The sequence below is a fragment of the Aplysia californica genome, unplaced genomic scaffold (assembly GCF_000002075.1).
Source record: "Aplysia californica isolate F4 #8 unplaced genomic scaffold, AplCal3.0 scaffold00387, whole genome shotgun sequence".
Taxonomy (NCBI): domain Eukaryota; kingdom Metazoa; phylum Mollusca; class Gastropoda; order Aplysiida; family Aplysiidae; genus Aplysia; species Aplysia californica.
In genome coordinates this window covers 371,068-386,930 of record NW_004797657.1, presented here as the reverse complement: position 1 = coordinate 386,930, position 15,863 = coordinate 371,068, and the positions used below count along the sequence as shown (strand labels likewise).

Below are 15,863 nucleotides of genomic sequence, written 5' to 3'. Positions count from 1 at the left end.
AGAAAGAGAGTGAGAGAGAAAGAGAGAGAGAGAAAGAGAGAGAGAGAGAGAAAGACACACACACACACACACACACACACACACACACACACACACACAGACACACACACACACACACACACACATAAAACTCCACTCATGCACACATGATCAAACATCTCTGAAGACAAGCATAGCGCAGAGGAGAGCTGCCTTTGCATACACATGATCTGTATCGTCTGTATGTGGCTAATGAAATTCCTCTGATCGTTCCGCTCTGAAGGTGGAGGCTAAAGGACTGCGTAGAAAGACGATCCACAACACGACGCAGTCTTAACAGCCTGGCTTAAATAGGAGGCGGATACCTGACGAAAAACGCGTTTGGTGTTCGCTGCTTATCATAAATCTATGCCCAGAGAATTAAAAAAAAATATAGGTGTTTTTACGACGCCTCCTCCTCGACACAGTTTAAATATTTTAGGAGGCGGGTTTCGATTCCGCCTCTCAGGGCCAACCCATGACGAGAGGGATACAACAGAAAGACGGAGATATATATACTCTATAAAAATTCTCCCCACTCCGAATCGAACTCGGGTCTTTAGTTTTAGTAAGTGTTTTACGGCACTTGCAACACAATAAGGTCATATAAGTGTCGAAGATTAGAGGTGTTACAAGGGAGTAACAGACACCAAAAAGAATGAGGGGAGATAAAGACGATAGATGTTTTATAGGAAAGAAAAAGTAAACCACACCAGAGCACCCGCCAACAACCCACTAACTCGGGTTGATTGCTACACTACCTACGCTGGCACAAAGCAGCCTTAACAGACTTAAAAAAGGGGGGCGGAAAATCAATGACAAATGTGTTTGAGTTGGGCCTGCCATAAAGCTGTGTAAAGCCAGTGAGGACGTCTGTTTGTTTCGCCAGAGCAAAGAGAGGCCCACAGACATGACAACACGGCAGTTTGGTGCAGGGGAAAAGCAAGACGGAAAGACAGGCGACAGAGGCGAAGAAAAGAAGTTGGGTCTACCAACAGCGCCCACCATAATCACTCGTGCGTTTGGCCGTATGCCTGGGATAAAGATAAATAAAACTCAACACCAACAGTACAATATCTTCAGAAAACGATAAGCTGAAAACAACATCCACAGTACAATATCTTCAGAAAACGATGGACTGTTGACAAAAGCGATTTGAGAGAGTGAAGGTTTTATTATCGAGAAAAAGTCAAACGTTGTTTAAACCAAACTTGAATGCGCTAATCTGCCGGCTCTCATCGCGTTCCGCTTTTTTCACTTTTAATCTTGGTTAAGTGTGGTTAATAAATATGGAAAATAAATATGTCGAGCATCACATAGTGGCTACAGTTACTCAATAACCCCCCCCCCCCTCCCACCAGGTACAGCTTTGCCAACACCTCGGAGTAGCTACCAAAAGTAACTAAAAAGTAGCTATGTTCTGGTTGTAACAAAATTCAAATTTCAGAACCTGAGTACATGTACACGATTCTTAATATGTATTTGAAAGGATTCTTTACACAGGTCTAGGCTAAAACAGCACCTGGACATGGATGGCTGGTGCCTCTATAAATAAATCATTGATGGTCTGGTACACAGGTCTAGAGTATACGCACAAGAATCGTATTATGTATTTGAAAGCATTCTTTAAACAGGTCTAGGACTAGAAACAGTTGTTTTGTTGCTTTGGGGTTTTTTTTCTGGGCTATTTATTTGAATTTATGTGGACCCGCCTACCTACACACATCAGTGCAAAAACAATTGATGGATATAAAAAAATGTCCCGAGAACTCATTACCCCACTAGATTCTCTTTTAACTTCCTTTAGTGCGTAGTTAACACACATTAACTCAAACCACAACGTGCACCTGATAGTGATTTGTTGCTTTATTACGTTTTATAATGTAGCATTCATGCTTCATGTCGATCAAAACATAACATTATAAAATAAGGCCTCCCATCGGGCTAAAACTGTCTTCAGTTCAGTAATCTTTGGCTTCCATTTCTTCCCTCATTAGGATCCATTCCACATTATCTTAAAACAAAAACAACCAGATCTAGACCTACTCTGTGGAAGATTTTTGGGAAGCTACTCTGTGGAGTTCTGCTCTTTGATCTTACACCAAAAGGTGGATTATCGGTAGTTACTCCGCGGCGCATCCGGCTAATAGCCTACACGTCAGCTGGGGGCCACAAAGTAAATATGCACTGACTGGACAAGAAGCCTGTTTGAAGTCAAATGAGTATTAGGTCAAAATGGTTTCACGAATACACCAGCGCGTTTTGAAAATATTGACCTAACCGTATATCTTCTATTTCAGTTTTAAAAAGTAGGCACAGCTTCGAACTTTGATGCTGCTGTTGAGATCGAACATTTATTGTGTAGCATAACCTTATATATTTCAGGTAAATAAATACAACAAACCAGTGTGTGTATATGTGTATATTATGTGTGTGAAAGTGTGTGTAGGTGCGCAATAAGGTCTTACAAGTGTCGAAGATTAAAGGTGTTACAGGACAAGAGAGTGACGAACACAAAAAAGAGAGATCAGAACGATAGGTGTTTGACAGGTCAGAAGGAGCAAACTGCACCAGAGCACCCGCCAACCACTCGCTGCAAGTGTTTATGTGAGTAAGTGTATAATATAGGTAGGTGCGTGCGTACGTGCGTGAGTGTATGTGTGTGCGCGCGCGCGTGTGTGTGTGTCTTTGTAAGTGTTTTACGGCGCTAGCAACTGCATAAGGTCATATTATGAGCGCGCGGGACACATTAAACATTTTCAGTTGGTAGGAAATTTTGGGAACGAGAAGGCTGAGTCAAAAATGTAATCCTATTGGTGTAAACTTCAAAGAAAGTTCATTTGAGGAGTTGGAGGACTGAGCCAAATTTAGGTATCGGTTTTATCATTTTTGGTAATCGATCGTACCTCTTCCGTTCCCCACTTATCGAGACTTGTTTCCTAGCCGTTATATTATGGAATAATAAACAGTCTTGATACGTGTTGCCCTCTGCGCACCACGAGGAGGTGGAAGTCGGATTTCAGAGCAGGATGATGTCTATATTGTTTAGTGGCTCATGTGACATCTGTTAAAATCATGATAAAAGGGCAAAAACAACCTACCGGAATGCTTGTTGAATGATGCAAGTCTAAAATAAAATCCCTTTCTACTTGGCTACATGGTGCGTCTTTTTTTTGTTGTTGTTGTTGAGAAAAAAGTCCTCGCGATTCAAAACAAAGTTAGACTACGCGTATGTGTAAGACTGACTTTCAAATTCTACGAGTACTTAAGCAGCTCAGTGTAACGCTTGTTTTGTATTTAAATAAAGACAATTTAGGATCTAGGTCAATCCTTTGAATTAAAACGTTATAATCGATACCAACAATTCAATTTGGCTCAGTTTTCCTACAGGGGTTGGCGGCTTATTGCCTTATTACATAATGTGAACGAAACTGAAATTTTTGGCCCAGTCTTCCGTACCCCGAAATTTTGAATTTTGCCCGTGTGGCGGCCGAAGCCTACTGTTATCGATTTTAGACCACCAAGGGATCTTTCACGTGCGCAACTTGCACATAGGACCTCCCGAGATTTTTCGCCCTTGTCCGAGAAGGCTATACGTGGATCTTTCCTACCAGAAGATCAGGGGTGTGGCCGGCAGAAAGACAGCAGTAAGGAGGAGCCAAGGAGTAGCAGTAGAAAGGCTGCACAAAGAGTCAGGAGCCCAGAGGAGGGGGCAAGGGGGCAGAAAGTGGAGACGAAAGCAGACGACAGAACATTGTTGGAGAGTAGGAAAGGGGTTAAAGGAGACAATTTTAGAGAATAACATTTTTCGGTCGCTACCCGGATTCGAACCCGGGGCCTTTGAATGAGAGGCGAACACCCTATAGATGGATAGATAGATAGATAGATAGATAGATAGATAGATAGATAGATAGATAGATAGATTGATGGACGAGTTTGTAGGTATGTTTCAGTTGTAGGCGTCGAAATAAATAGGCCTAATGCACACTACCAGGAGGAGAAACACCGTTATGGGTGGAGGAAAACCATACAGAACATACATAATAATGTATATGCTCAGGTAAAACAAGGGTGATATTTCCTGAACTGCATTGCCTATTTTCTTTCTTCTACTATCCCCATTTCATCCGAAATGATCGATCAATTAGTTTCTTTGAGTTAAAGAGAAGTACATCGACACAATACTGGCCCCATTTTGGACAGGAAGTGTGTGAGGGGGGGGGGGGGGGAGGATGACAGGCAGGCAGATAAAAAAAAAAGAGAAAGGAAGGAAAGGATGGTGGATGGTGGGGGGTCCCTCCTCAGTGACAAAACCTGGGGGAGGGGGGGGGGGGGCTCAGTGACAAAACCTACCACTAACGCCTTACAGCCACCTACGGCCAGTGCTAGAAGGAAGTTATTAAAAGCAGAGGGGGCAAAAACAAATAAAATCTGGAGACAAGACTAAAGAGCGGGGGTGGGCGTGAATCATTCGAAATGCAATAAGAATTGCGATGTCTTGCCGTGGCGTTTCAGTTCCACATAGCGTCCGTGTTGAGGCTCTCCCCCACAAAGACCATAATTTCACAAAGGCGCTACTTATTTAATACAGAAGAAAGAACCCGGTTACTTTTCTAAAGCAAGCCTACACGTCTCAAGTAGAGGGAAACAAACCATTATTATAACGTGGACAATTAAAAGAAAGCAACAACAACCTAAATACCGGTACACAGAACTGCTCAATCGAGCTGACAGTCTTTTATCCGAGACATATCGGCGAAAGTAAATTAATGGTATTACGGTTAATATCAAAAGAAAACAAACACTGTTAAGCGCAAAGCTTGCCAAGAGAGAGAGAGAGAGAGAGAGAGAGAGAGAGAGAGAGAGAGAGAGAGAGAGAGAGAGAGAGAGAGAGAGAGAGAGAGAGAGAGAGATGGGGGGGGGGAGTGTGTGCTATGTCGGGCTTCCAAACAATTTGTACGAGGCACAGGTCAGAGCCCTATTCAAAGGGGCCTCTCCCTTCACGCTGACTGAAAAGACGCAGAGCGTAAACACGGCCTGGTCGATAACATGTCAAAGCGAGCGTACGTGTGTGCGCGTGTGTACGTGTGTGCGTGTATGCGTGTGTGGAGAGAGAGAGAGGGAGAGAGAGGGAGAGAGAGGGAGAGAGAGGGAGAGAGAGAGAGAGAGAGAGAGAGAGAGAGAGACAGACAGAGAGAGACAGACAGAGACAGACAGAGAGACGGGTGGAGGGTGTGTGTGTGTGTGTGTGTGTGTGTGTGTGTGTGTGTGCGCATGTGCCCACGGCCCACGGTGTGGAAGTGTTCTCGTGTATTATTGAAATAATTATTGAAGGCTGCAGACACGGGAGAGGGTGGCAGATGGAGGGATCACAACCAGTTGCTTGTGTATGGACAGCCCTGCGACACGGAGACACTCCGCTCCCGACTCTGCTCTCAGCCAATCAGAAAAGACGCAGTGGGCGGTGTCAGCCAATCAGAAACTTTGTTTGGTATCCCGCAGTGGGGGGCAGGTGAAAACACAGGTATGTCGTAGGTATTCTTAGCGTCCGGGCGAACCCAGGTGTATGACTCAGAGAGTGGAGTTTTTATTTTTGTTCGGTTTTCCTTTTCTTAACTCAACTCCTCTGTACACGAGGCCAGCTAGGCACGCAAGGCTTCTGTCTGCTTGGGCTTTGCCTTGCGCGACACGACGAGGCTATTCTTAGGTGGGGCTCCGATGCGTTCCGTCGGTGTGTGGGGGACAAGGAGGACACGCGAGAGAGACCTGGCAAACGACACAAAATGGGTCGACCGACAAGACCTAAGAACAGGAAATAGCTGACAGTTTACCTCAAGATCCAAACAAGAGGGATTTTTTTTCCGCAACTTTGGAGCTTTACAACAATTGGAAGGAGGAGAAATTGACTAGTGACAGCAGCTGGCTGTGTTGACGTGTTTTTCTTCTATTCCCGCGAGAACGGAAACAGATAACATCAAAAGTGACATAGATCTAAATAAAAAAAGGATAAAGGAAACGGAAGCAAGAGGCAAAACATCTTTTCCGTACTTGTGAACATACATTTAAACCTAACACGGAGGGACAAACAATTTAGAATTTACAAAATTGGTCTACCAGACACAGCGAATTCGGCGAATACTTTCCTAAAAAGACAACGTAATGCTTTCCTTCAGGAAGATATATAATATTTACGTTCTCCATATTTGGCACCTGAATAGACAGAAAAGAATTCAGGTCAAGTCCTGAAGGACGACGGAATTTTATAGAGAGCCCAAGACTTCAGCACACACCTGTATTCTGAAGACACCCATGACTGGGGAGCTTTGAATAGACATAGCATTTGGAGGAAAGTGAAGAAGTCACCAGTCACAAAACTTTTTCGATTTTATCCTGACACTTATCCTCTCTACATTATATCCCAACATATGGTTCTAGATCTACAACCATAACTGTTGGTTAAGGGGATTCGAATTTTGTCGGTTTGTCACCTGCTCCCAGAGAGGTAACACTGACAACAGCGCACAAGTGAGAAAGACCGGATTTACTTGTGACAGGTAAAGAACTTTCTTTTCTCTTGATACTATAACTGTCGGTATATACATGTATAGATCTAGTGTGCACACACACACACACACACACGTGTGTGTGTGTGTGTGTGTGTGTGTGTGTGTGTGTGTGTGTGTGCGTGCGCGCGTGTGTGTGTGTGTGCGTGCGCGCGTGTGTGTTTTCGCTAGAAGAAGACAGATGTATGTGTGTGTATATGCGTGTGTGTGTGTGTGTGTGTGTGTGTGTGTGTGTGTGTGTGTGTGTGTGTGTGTGTGTGTGTGTGTGTGTGTGTGGGAGAGAGAGAGAGAGAGAGAGGGGGGGGGGGTTGTATGTGTGTGTTTTCATCATTCATTTTGTATGTTTGTTTAACTAAAGCGAAAGACACCGACACAATATCATATAGACCATTTAATTAAGGAAAAAGTAAGATGGACAGACCGGGGCAAGAGTGAGACAGAAGAACCAGTTGTTCTCTCCAACCAGCTATATTGTGTTAAATATATTATTGTACCGGTATTGTATATATATATATATATATATATATATATAATATATATATATATATATATATAATATATATATATATATACACACACACACGTGTGTGTGTGTGTGTGTGTGTGTGTGCGCGCGCGTGTGTGAATAAGATAAGAGAGATAGAGAGAGAGACAGAGAGACAGAGAGATAGAGAGAGAGACAGAGAGAGAGAGAGAGAGGGAGAGAGAGAGAGAGAGGGGGGGGGGTATTTTTGCATTCCTGAATACTTAAGGACGTAGCGGACATAGGTCACGATCAGCAGCAGATCAAAGGTAATGCTGTGCCACATTTTGAACCATCATACATAAATCAAAAACGTGAACTTGCATTTTAATCAAGCTAGTGTCACCTCCCTTGATAAGTTTACTACAAAATAAGCGGAATTGAAAGAATACTAAGTTTGAATTTTTTTTAAAGTTATTCATCTGTTTGAAAAACGCCCATTACATAGCCCAACGCGCCTTCAACTCCAAGCGTTGTAGAAAGAGCGAAATGTCCGTCCTCAATGGGTTAAAACATTGTTCCTTGTTCTTTAGACAACGGATACAGTAGGGGAGTGTGTGTGTGGGGGGGGGGGGGGGGGGGGGTACTTAGCTTAGTAACGCTGAAACAAATTTCAGCAGAAGGACAATAAAATTAGTCTTATAGTCTTCGAATTAAAAGAAAACAAACTTTAAACGAAAAGCGCTCTTACACAGATTAAAAACCTATACAAAGTACAAATAAAGAAAATGACACATGCACAACACGATGTAAACAAACACGCTCTTCTGTCGGTAGCAAACAACACCCTCTCTTTTCATGCTGTGTCATAACGTCTTGCTCAGAAAACGCCCACCTTATAGCCACTGTTACTTGGTGCTACTTGACATTATAATATATAGTGTGGCCGAATTCATAAATTATTTATTAAACATCCAACTACAGGGACCTACGGCCCAACACTAATATTTTTTCCCCGTACCACAGCTCTTGCAAAACAAGATGGCATCCCGGCAACCGTCCACAACTCTGTTGGTTTTCTTAAAGCTGTTGTGTCTCTTCTTCACCTCGTACGAACACGTGGAGGCAGCGCAGACCTTAAAATGCTCACAGCTTCTCGAGTCTTTCACCCAGTGCAACTGTTCCAGCCAGTTTATAAACGGAGTAGAGACCTTGGATCCGGTGCTGGACTGTTCCAATCGCAACCTGCTGTCCGTTCCCGACCCACAGAGCTTCGACTTTACAATAGCAGAGTATCGCCTCAACGACAACCGTATAACTTCCTTGCAGGCTAGTGCTTTCGCAGGACTACGGATTCGGAGTCTGGATCTTAGCGGAAACAACATCGGCGACGTATCGCCCGATGCCTTCTTGGAGCTTCAAAACTACACTCAAACTCTAATCCTGCAAGGAGACGGACGGGTCAGCCCACCCAAATCTGCCTTTCTCAAACTACCCTACTTGGAGTCCCTGACTCTTAAGAAATACTCCGTGAATATGCTGGGTGATAACCAGGAGCACAGCTTCTTCCTGGCGTTTTCTCTGCTGTCCACACTGACTCTGGATAACTGCGGGATCACCTCCATAGAACCCGAAGCTTTCAACGGGCCAACGAAGCTGGAAACCTTGAATATTCTGAACCAACCTCTCGTTGAGATGCCAATAGACGCTCTACGGTCAACACACATAAAACATCTAAAGAAGTTGTTCATAACGGGCACGAGGATCAGCGCTGTGACCTATGAAGTTTTTGAGAAGATGAACAAAATTGAAGAGATTGACCTTTCTGGGAATGAGATAGGCGACATAGAGGAATACAGTTTTCGTGGCGTGGGCGACACTCTAAAAAAACTGACTGTGTCCAACAACGTCATCACAAGCAGCAGAGTGCAGGGACTACGGGACATCGCATCGCTAACACACTTGGACATGTCCAGAAATCCAGACCTGACCTCCTTACCCAACCTCTCCCAGCTGGGCTCCACGGACGGCCTGGATCTATATTTGGACAACTGTGACATTTTCGAAGTCCGAGAGACAGAACTTGCTGGAGTTGCGTCGACCCTACGCTCGCTGGACTTGACTGGCAATAGGATAAGCGTCATTCACGCCAACGCTTTCACTGGGGTGACCCAGTTGCAGGTCTTGAGATTGGATAACCAGCGAGGTGTGTCCCGGTTCGTCGTTCCCACGTCTCTCGCCCAGGCGAAAAGTTCTCTCCAAGAACTGTATATATCTGGACAAGTACTCGACGCCACGAGCCTGTGGCAGGTCGTATCGCAGCTAACCAATCTCCGAGTTCTGAATCTAGCCACAGCAGGACTCGCCCAAATACCAGACCGGGTGCTGGAGCAGCTGTCTCTCCTCCAGGAACTGCATCTGGACGATAACAGACTGACGGCTCTGACACAAGAGAGCCTGCTAGGGCCGATGCGATCTCTGCGCTCGCTATACCTGTCCGGAAACTTGTTGACCACGCTTCCCCACTGCCTCCTGCATCAGTACGAGCTCCCGTCCCCACCGCTGGAAATGAGCCTCAACGGCAACCCACTCATCTGCGACTGCCGCCTCCGCTGGATACTCGCGGCTGTTCGGGACAATAAAGTGACCTTCAACTCTGGAGCAGAGCCGACGTGCTCTCCGGACAACTCCCAGTTGTTGGACAAATCCGAAGCCGCACTCACGTGTAACAACAGCTTCATGGAGAGCCCATGCGAGGACTACTACGTCAGCAGCACTATCAGCCCGGGAGACACGACACCGGAGTCAGACCCCCTGAGGGTGGATGCCACCCGGATCGAGGAGCAGTCCATCAGCATCTCCTGGAGTATTTCTATAACGACTGGCCTGAGCCACTTCAAGGTGGAGGTCAGAGACGAGGGGGACAATGTCGTGTTTCGGAGAGACAACCTGGCAACCACTACTACCTCAGCTGTGGCTACGGGACTCATTCCAGGCGGCTACTATAGGTAAGTCCATTTTGTGCGGGTTTTTAGTTTTTAAGTAAATAGAATTAAAAGCACTTTGACACAATCACGGTTTTTAGTTTCCGTAAAAGCTTTACGCCACTTGCAACAAAATTAGGTCACTTAAGTGCCGAAGATTAGAGGTGCTACCAGATAGTAATATACAAACAAAAGAAAAAGAAAGATAAGGACGATAGATGATTGATGGGAAAGAAGGACCAAACCACACTAGAGCACCCACCAACCACCCACTCACGGCCATTTAGTGCAAGGAAGAGTCCAAAATAGGGCATAAATAACAGAGGGAAAGGAACGAAGTTGTACTAACAAAGGACAGCGACAAAGTAATTCAGTCTGGCTGTTGGCAATGCTCTTTATAAAAGCTAAAGCTAAAACGATGATCATAATATATGACCATGTCAAAAAAAAAAGAAAGTGTATACTCCTTATGAAAATACTTTCCATTAGTATGTTATGTTTTATGTCTTAGTAAGTGTTTCACGGCACTTGCAACACGATAAGGTCAAATAACTGTCAAAGATCTGAGGTGTTACAAAAGAGTAACAAACACAAAAAGGAGGAGAATAAGGATAATAGATATTACGTAGGTAGGAAGGTTCTACCAGCTAATTACACCAGAACACCCACCAACCACCCACAATTGTATGTTAATATAAGAAAGGTGAACGACAACTTCCAAATAGAGACTCATAAAAGCAACAAACGATTGGTTTTTTATGATTCACGCCCACATCGACACATTTTTGTCATAACCTAGAAGGCGGGTAGCTCCGACCTTCTCGTAAGGGGCAAATCAGATAGTGTGGGGTACAGTTTCTGGCCAGACAGATGTAAACAGTCGATATAATAACTTCCCCAAGAGAGCATTGAACTTGCATCTCCTGCGTGTTACAGCGAAAGGCCAAACCCTTACATCAGCAGTGCCAGTAACACAATAAACACTAAATTATGGGAAATTACTACAAAGGCAAATAAAGCATGAAATAGAGCTCTGACATGCAGAAAGAAAGCGAGTTTGGAGATAGTATGTCAGTGGAGACAGGCCGCTTCAACCGTGCGTGCCAAGGCTAATCCCGATAGAACAGGGTAATACATGTACATACAAGCAGTAATACGCCGGAGACTTAATAACACATCTTCCACACACGGGAATCGAATGCACCGCTTTTGCGGGTAAAGTTAAGAGCGTAAGAAAAGATTATGCTACAAACCCTGACAAAAATAGTTTACTTCGATGGAGTCGCACACAGTCCCTCGATTACAGAATGGGATGGGGAGGGGGGGGGGCGCACAGATGACAGTGGCGACATATCGCAGAGTACATTGCTTAAGTACATCTGATTACAGCTGACGTTCATGGTTGCTTCATGTATTTCATAATTACAACTGTTGAACATCATTCTCAACTACAGTGAGTACACCTGTCCTAATCCATTCACATCCCTCTTGCAACGCAGGAAAAGAAAGGGGGGGGGGCAGTTATGCTGAAACCAAGGACTACTATAATACTCATTAGTCCTTGGCTGAAACAAAAACGCCACGATTTCTTAAACTCGTCTTAATAATTCCATTCAACCTTACTCTAATGGCCACCTGTACACGACAATCAGCTGTTCAAACGACAAACAGCCACTTGACTTCAGAATTTTTTTTTCATTTTAATGATACTGCATAAAACGTCTACCTTTCTAAGACAGTCACTTTTCTCCTCAACAATGGGTGGCCGTCTTGGACAATTTCGAGGGTATAGTATCTATCTTGTAATTAATCCAATCATCTGTCTCCACAGCTACTGTGTGTTCGCGGTGTACAGCGCGAGCGTCAGCCCGGACTGTGGCACAGCCCGCACTCTGGGCGGCGGCCAGGACCCCGACAAGCAAACGGACGGCATATCCGAGGAAGAAATTGGCATCATCGTGGGCGCCGTGGTGGGCGCCGTGCTGCTGCTGGTGCTCCTGGGCGCCATCCTGTACCTGGCCGTGATTCGACGTCGACGAGACAAGAAGCTGCAGGGCGGCCCGGCCTCCTCGGCGGCCCCGGCACACGTGCAGCCCCGCGCCTTCGCCAAGTCCGAGCTCCCCGGCATGGCGACCACGGAGACCCGTACCTTCACACGGCCCAAGAAACCTCCCGGTCAGGCTGAGGGTCGGGCTCAAGGAGGGGGTCGGCGCGGAGATGAGGAGCAGGGTGGTAGCATGCAGGTGTTGGCCATCAGCGACGGCATGACGGGGAGCGGGAACGTCGGGCGCGCGCACCGCCTCCTCTCCAACGACGGCTACAAGGACATGAGCGGCAGCAGCAACATGCTGGAGGTGTTGGGGGTCGCCAAAGAGGACGGGAAGGATTCGGACCAGTCCTTCCAATCGATATACGAGAACGACCACGGCCCCCTGCCTCCCACGCCTAGCTCTGCGGGCAACTCCCGCCCGCCCTCCTACGGTGCTTACTACAACGAGGGTTACCAAGGGGACAAGTATGACCAGATACACGAGAGAGAAGTCAACTTGTGAGGACGGAGTGACAGACGGCACACGATACTTTGGTGAAGTACTTATTTCCACCAGGTGTTAAAATACCGTTGGCGGAAGTTGTGTTGGCGGAAGTTGTGTGGGTGGAAAAGGGACAACTGGAGGCAAAATATTATGATGACAGAACTGAGTAAAAAATAGTTTTGGTGAGAAAATGACAGTTGTCAGAAATACACTGTTGACAAATGACAGCTGGCCGCTGTTCTGTGTCAGTGGTGACTGTAAAACACTTTCAGTCGACTAAAGAATGGTTTTCATAGAATGTTGTGCGAGATAGAAATTGAATGTGGTCACAAAGTTGATTCTATGAGATGAACATTTCTTTCTGAGGAATTCAATGCCTGAAAAAAAAAACGCGAAATGGAATCAAATTGTATCAGAAAGAGAACCTTAAAAAAACTGAGCTTCAGGAGGATATGTGTGGCCTGTAGAAGAGGCAAGCAGTGGGTGGAGTTAAATACGACAATCTGTTAGTTGCAAAGTGTCTAGACGTGGCTGACGAGAAAGGAAGGTGAACATAAAGAAAGTGACTCGCTGTGCAAGGGAAACATTTGTGTTATCAAAGAACAAGTCTTTCTTCCAACAGATACATGCATCCACTTTTATTAGAATGACTCCTAATGCTATGGGCTGTGTCATTGGTTGTGACATGACACATGACATCACTCTCAAAGATCCTATGAAGAGAAGAGCTCTCCTTCAGAAAACAAAACAAAACGCAGAAAGAAAGGATTCGATCTATGATAGAGCAAACCCATACTTTAGATCACACAAAAAAAATACAACACTGTTTTAATCACCAGACATATGAATATCCAGAAAGCAGGAAAAATGAAAAATATAGAGAAAGCTGATAGACAATGATTGTTCACCAAAAGTATTACATAATTACATTTCTTCCATTTGACATGGCTACGAGGACGACAGATATGAGTCATGTTGCTTCCACATTATGAACTCACTTAATACGCTCGTATACTATAATAACCTATAATCAAATACTAATATTGTCGTTATTATGCCCACCTCTCTCTCACACGTATTGCTTCCTAGGAAAACTAGATCTGCCAAATATCAACATAATCAATATCATGTTTATTCCTTTGTTGGCGATCGGCTGAGCTACTTTAAGATCTCAACAGAATCACCTGCGATACAGCACGCACGCGCGCACGCACACACGCACACACGCACACGCACACACACACACACACACACACACACACACACACACACACACATAATACAACACACACGTATGTCACGGCATAGATTTAGCAACAACAAACACACATGTACCTGATGTGTATCTGGTACTGCACTTCGAATGACAGTGATACAGTTGAACATACATCACAAATTTAAGTAACATGGTCGCGTTCAAGTTCTGTGAGCCTACGTGACCACTACATACATACGTAATCAGTGAAATCAGACATGTTTAGCTTGTAGTTTTTTTGTTAATTAATAGTTACAGCCAGAACAAGGTATATCTTATTCTATTTTAATGATTGTTTTCTTTCGACTCGTGTGCACTTGTTCAAATATGACGCACATAAAAATATTCAAGTTCATCGCCATAGTCCAGTTGAAAGCGTCAGTGGTTTATGTTCCGTGGTAAGAGTCAGTCATTCCAACAAAGAACTCGGAAGGAAAAAAAAAGTTCTGTATCTTATACACATTGCAGTTTTCATCAGATGATACTGACATAAATCTGATACCAGGAAACAGCCAGTGCTAGAAATCGCTAAATCTGACGTCATGGGTCGAAACTGGCGACCTGGATTGATTCAACTACATGTACTGCCAATAGCGAAAAAAAGGAAGTAAGGGTATTAGGTAATACACGGTATGTATCCAGCTCAAAGTGTTTGCTTCCACACACCCACAATAGGTCTTTGCAGTATCAGGTCAGCGCGCACACGTGTGTGTGTGTGTGTGTGTGTGTGTGTGTGTGTGTGTGTGTGTGTGCGTGTGTGTGTATGTGTGTGTACGTGCGCATGGTGTGCGGTTGTGCCAGCACACTAGTGTGCCAGGGATTGTACTATTTTTTTTTCTCCAAAAAAGTAGATAGCCTTTCAAATACATGTACTGTTCACATAGTGCTTGAATATACTATCAGAATTAATTTCTTTTTTTTTTAAATGTCAACACACCCCAGAGTGGGTGGTTGGCGGCGCTCGAGAGTGGCACACATGATGTTACTAATTTTCAGTCCGACTTCTGTTCCTAGCCGTTCTACACGAAGCTAATTACCGTCTTGAAGATTTTCTTTCTTGGTTTTGTTTTTGTTTCATTTTTTTATAATACAAGTCTTACGGCTGTTGCGATACAATAAGGCCATAATATAACTGCCAGAGATTAGAGATGTTTGATAGGAAAGAAGGAGCAAACCACACTAGAGCACCCGCCAACCACCCACTCGCTCGTCTCGAAGTACTCAGCACAAATTACGAAGCCTGAATGACCCATGTACATCCTGTTACTACGTGTAAATTTGTTACCACTTACTTTGTCCACAAAAACGTTGCTCAGACCTCCAAATTATGCAGAGACACATGCTATGGATCTGATGTGATTCCGCGCACATTCCAAAACTTGCAGGTAAAAATTAGTCTCATATTTTATATATTATTATTTTGTTCCTCTTTAAAAAGATGTTTTTATACTAATTATTCACATACTTGTACCTATATTATAAAACATATGATATGCAAGACTTCTGTAACGGTAAAATTTATGACAAAATTCCTAGCATATATTGTTCTTTATTTGTATATTTATATGTATATATCATCATGTTGAAAAGGCTATGGAAGCTGCCCTTAAGTGGTCTGTAATGTGTATATACATGTATATATTAAATATTATGTATACGAAGTAAAAGTACGGAACGTTAATTATTTCTTTTTTAAATGACTTCTGTGCATTCCAAACTTATGATTCTATGGCATACTTCGACACATTCCAAATGTAACATAACTGAATTGTGAATAAATATACGTGTTTATTCTATTTTGTTCTCTTGCAACATGTTCGAGACTAAATGACAAAGGATCTGAAGTGAGAGGAGGTTCATATCGTGTGTGCCAATAAGACCTCCGTGGTTTTCTTACGCAAAAAGAGAGAACACAAGAAGAATAAAAAGATAGAAAGAGAGGAGAGAGAATAAAAGAGAGAAGGGGAGCGAGGAAGAGAGAGAGGGAGAGGGGGGAGAAAGAGAGGGAGAAGGGGAGAGAGGGAGAGAGGGAGAGAGAGAGAGAGA

The 15,863-nt window shown here is 44.2% G+C and overlaps 2 protein-coding genes across 2 annotated transcripts in view; one reads left to right on the top strand and one right to left on the bottom strand.

Moving 5' to 3' along the window:
- LOC101856826 (autophagy-related protein 2 homolog A) overlaps positions 1 to 15,863 on the bottom strand; it is a gene marked incomplete at its 5' end in the record, with an annotated part of 80,398 nt that overhangs the window by 43,258 nt on the left and 21,277 nt on the right.
- On the top strand, positions 6,264 to 13,430 carry LOC101853873 (insulin-like growth factor-binding protein complex acid labile subunit). The gene is made up of 3 exons (XM_005103714.3): positions 6,264 to 6,572; positions 8,071 to 10,052; positions 11,860 to 13,430. Exons 2-3 carry the CDS (start codon positions 8,086 to 8,088, stop codon positions 12,578 to 12,580), a joined length of 2,688 nt encoding a protein of 895 aa, XP_005103771.1. The 5' UTR covers positions 6,264 to 6,572; positions 8,071 to 8,085; the 3' UTR covers positions 12,581 to 13,430.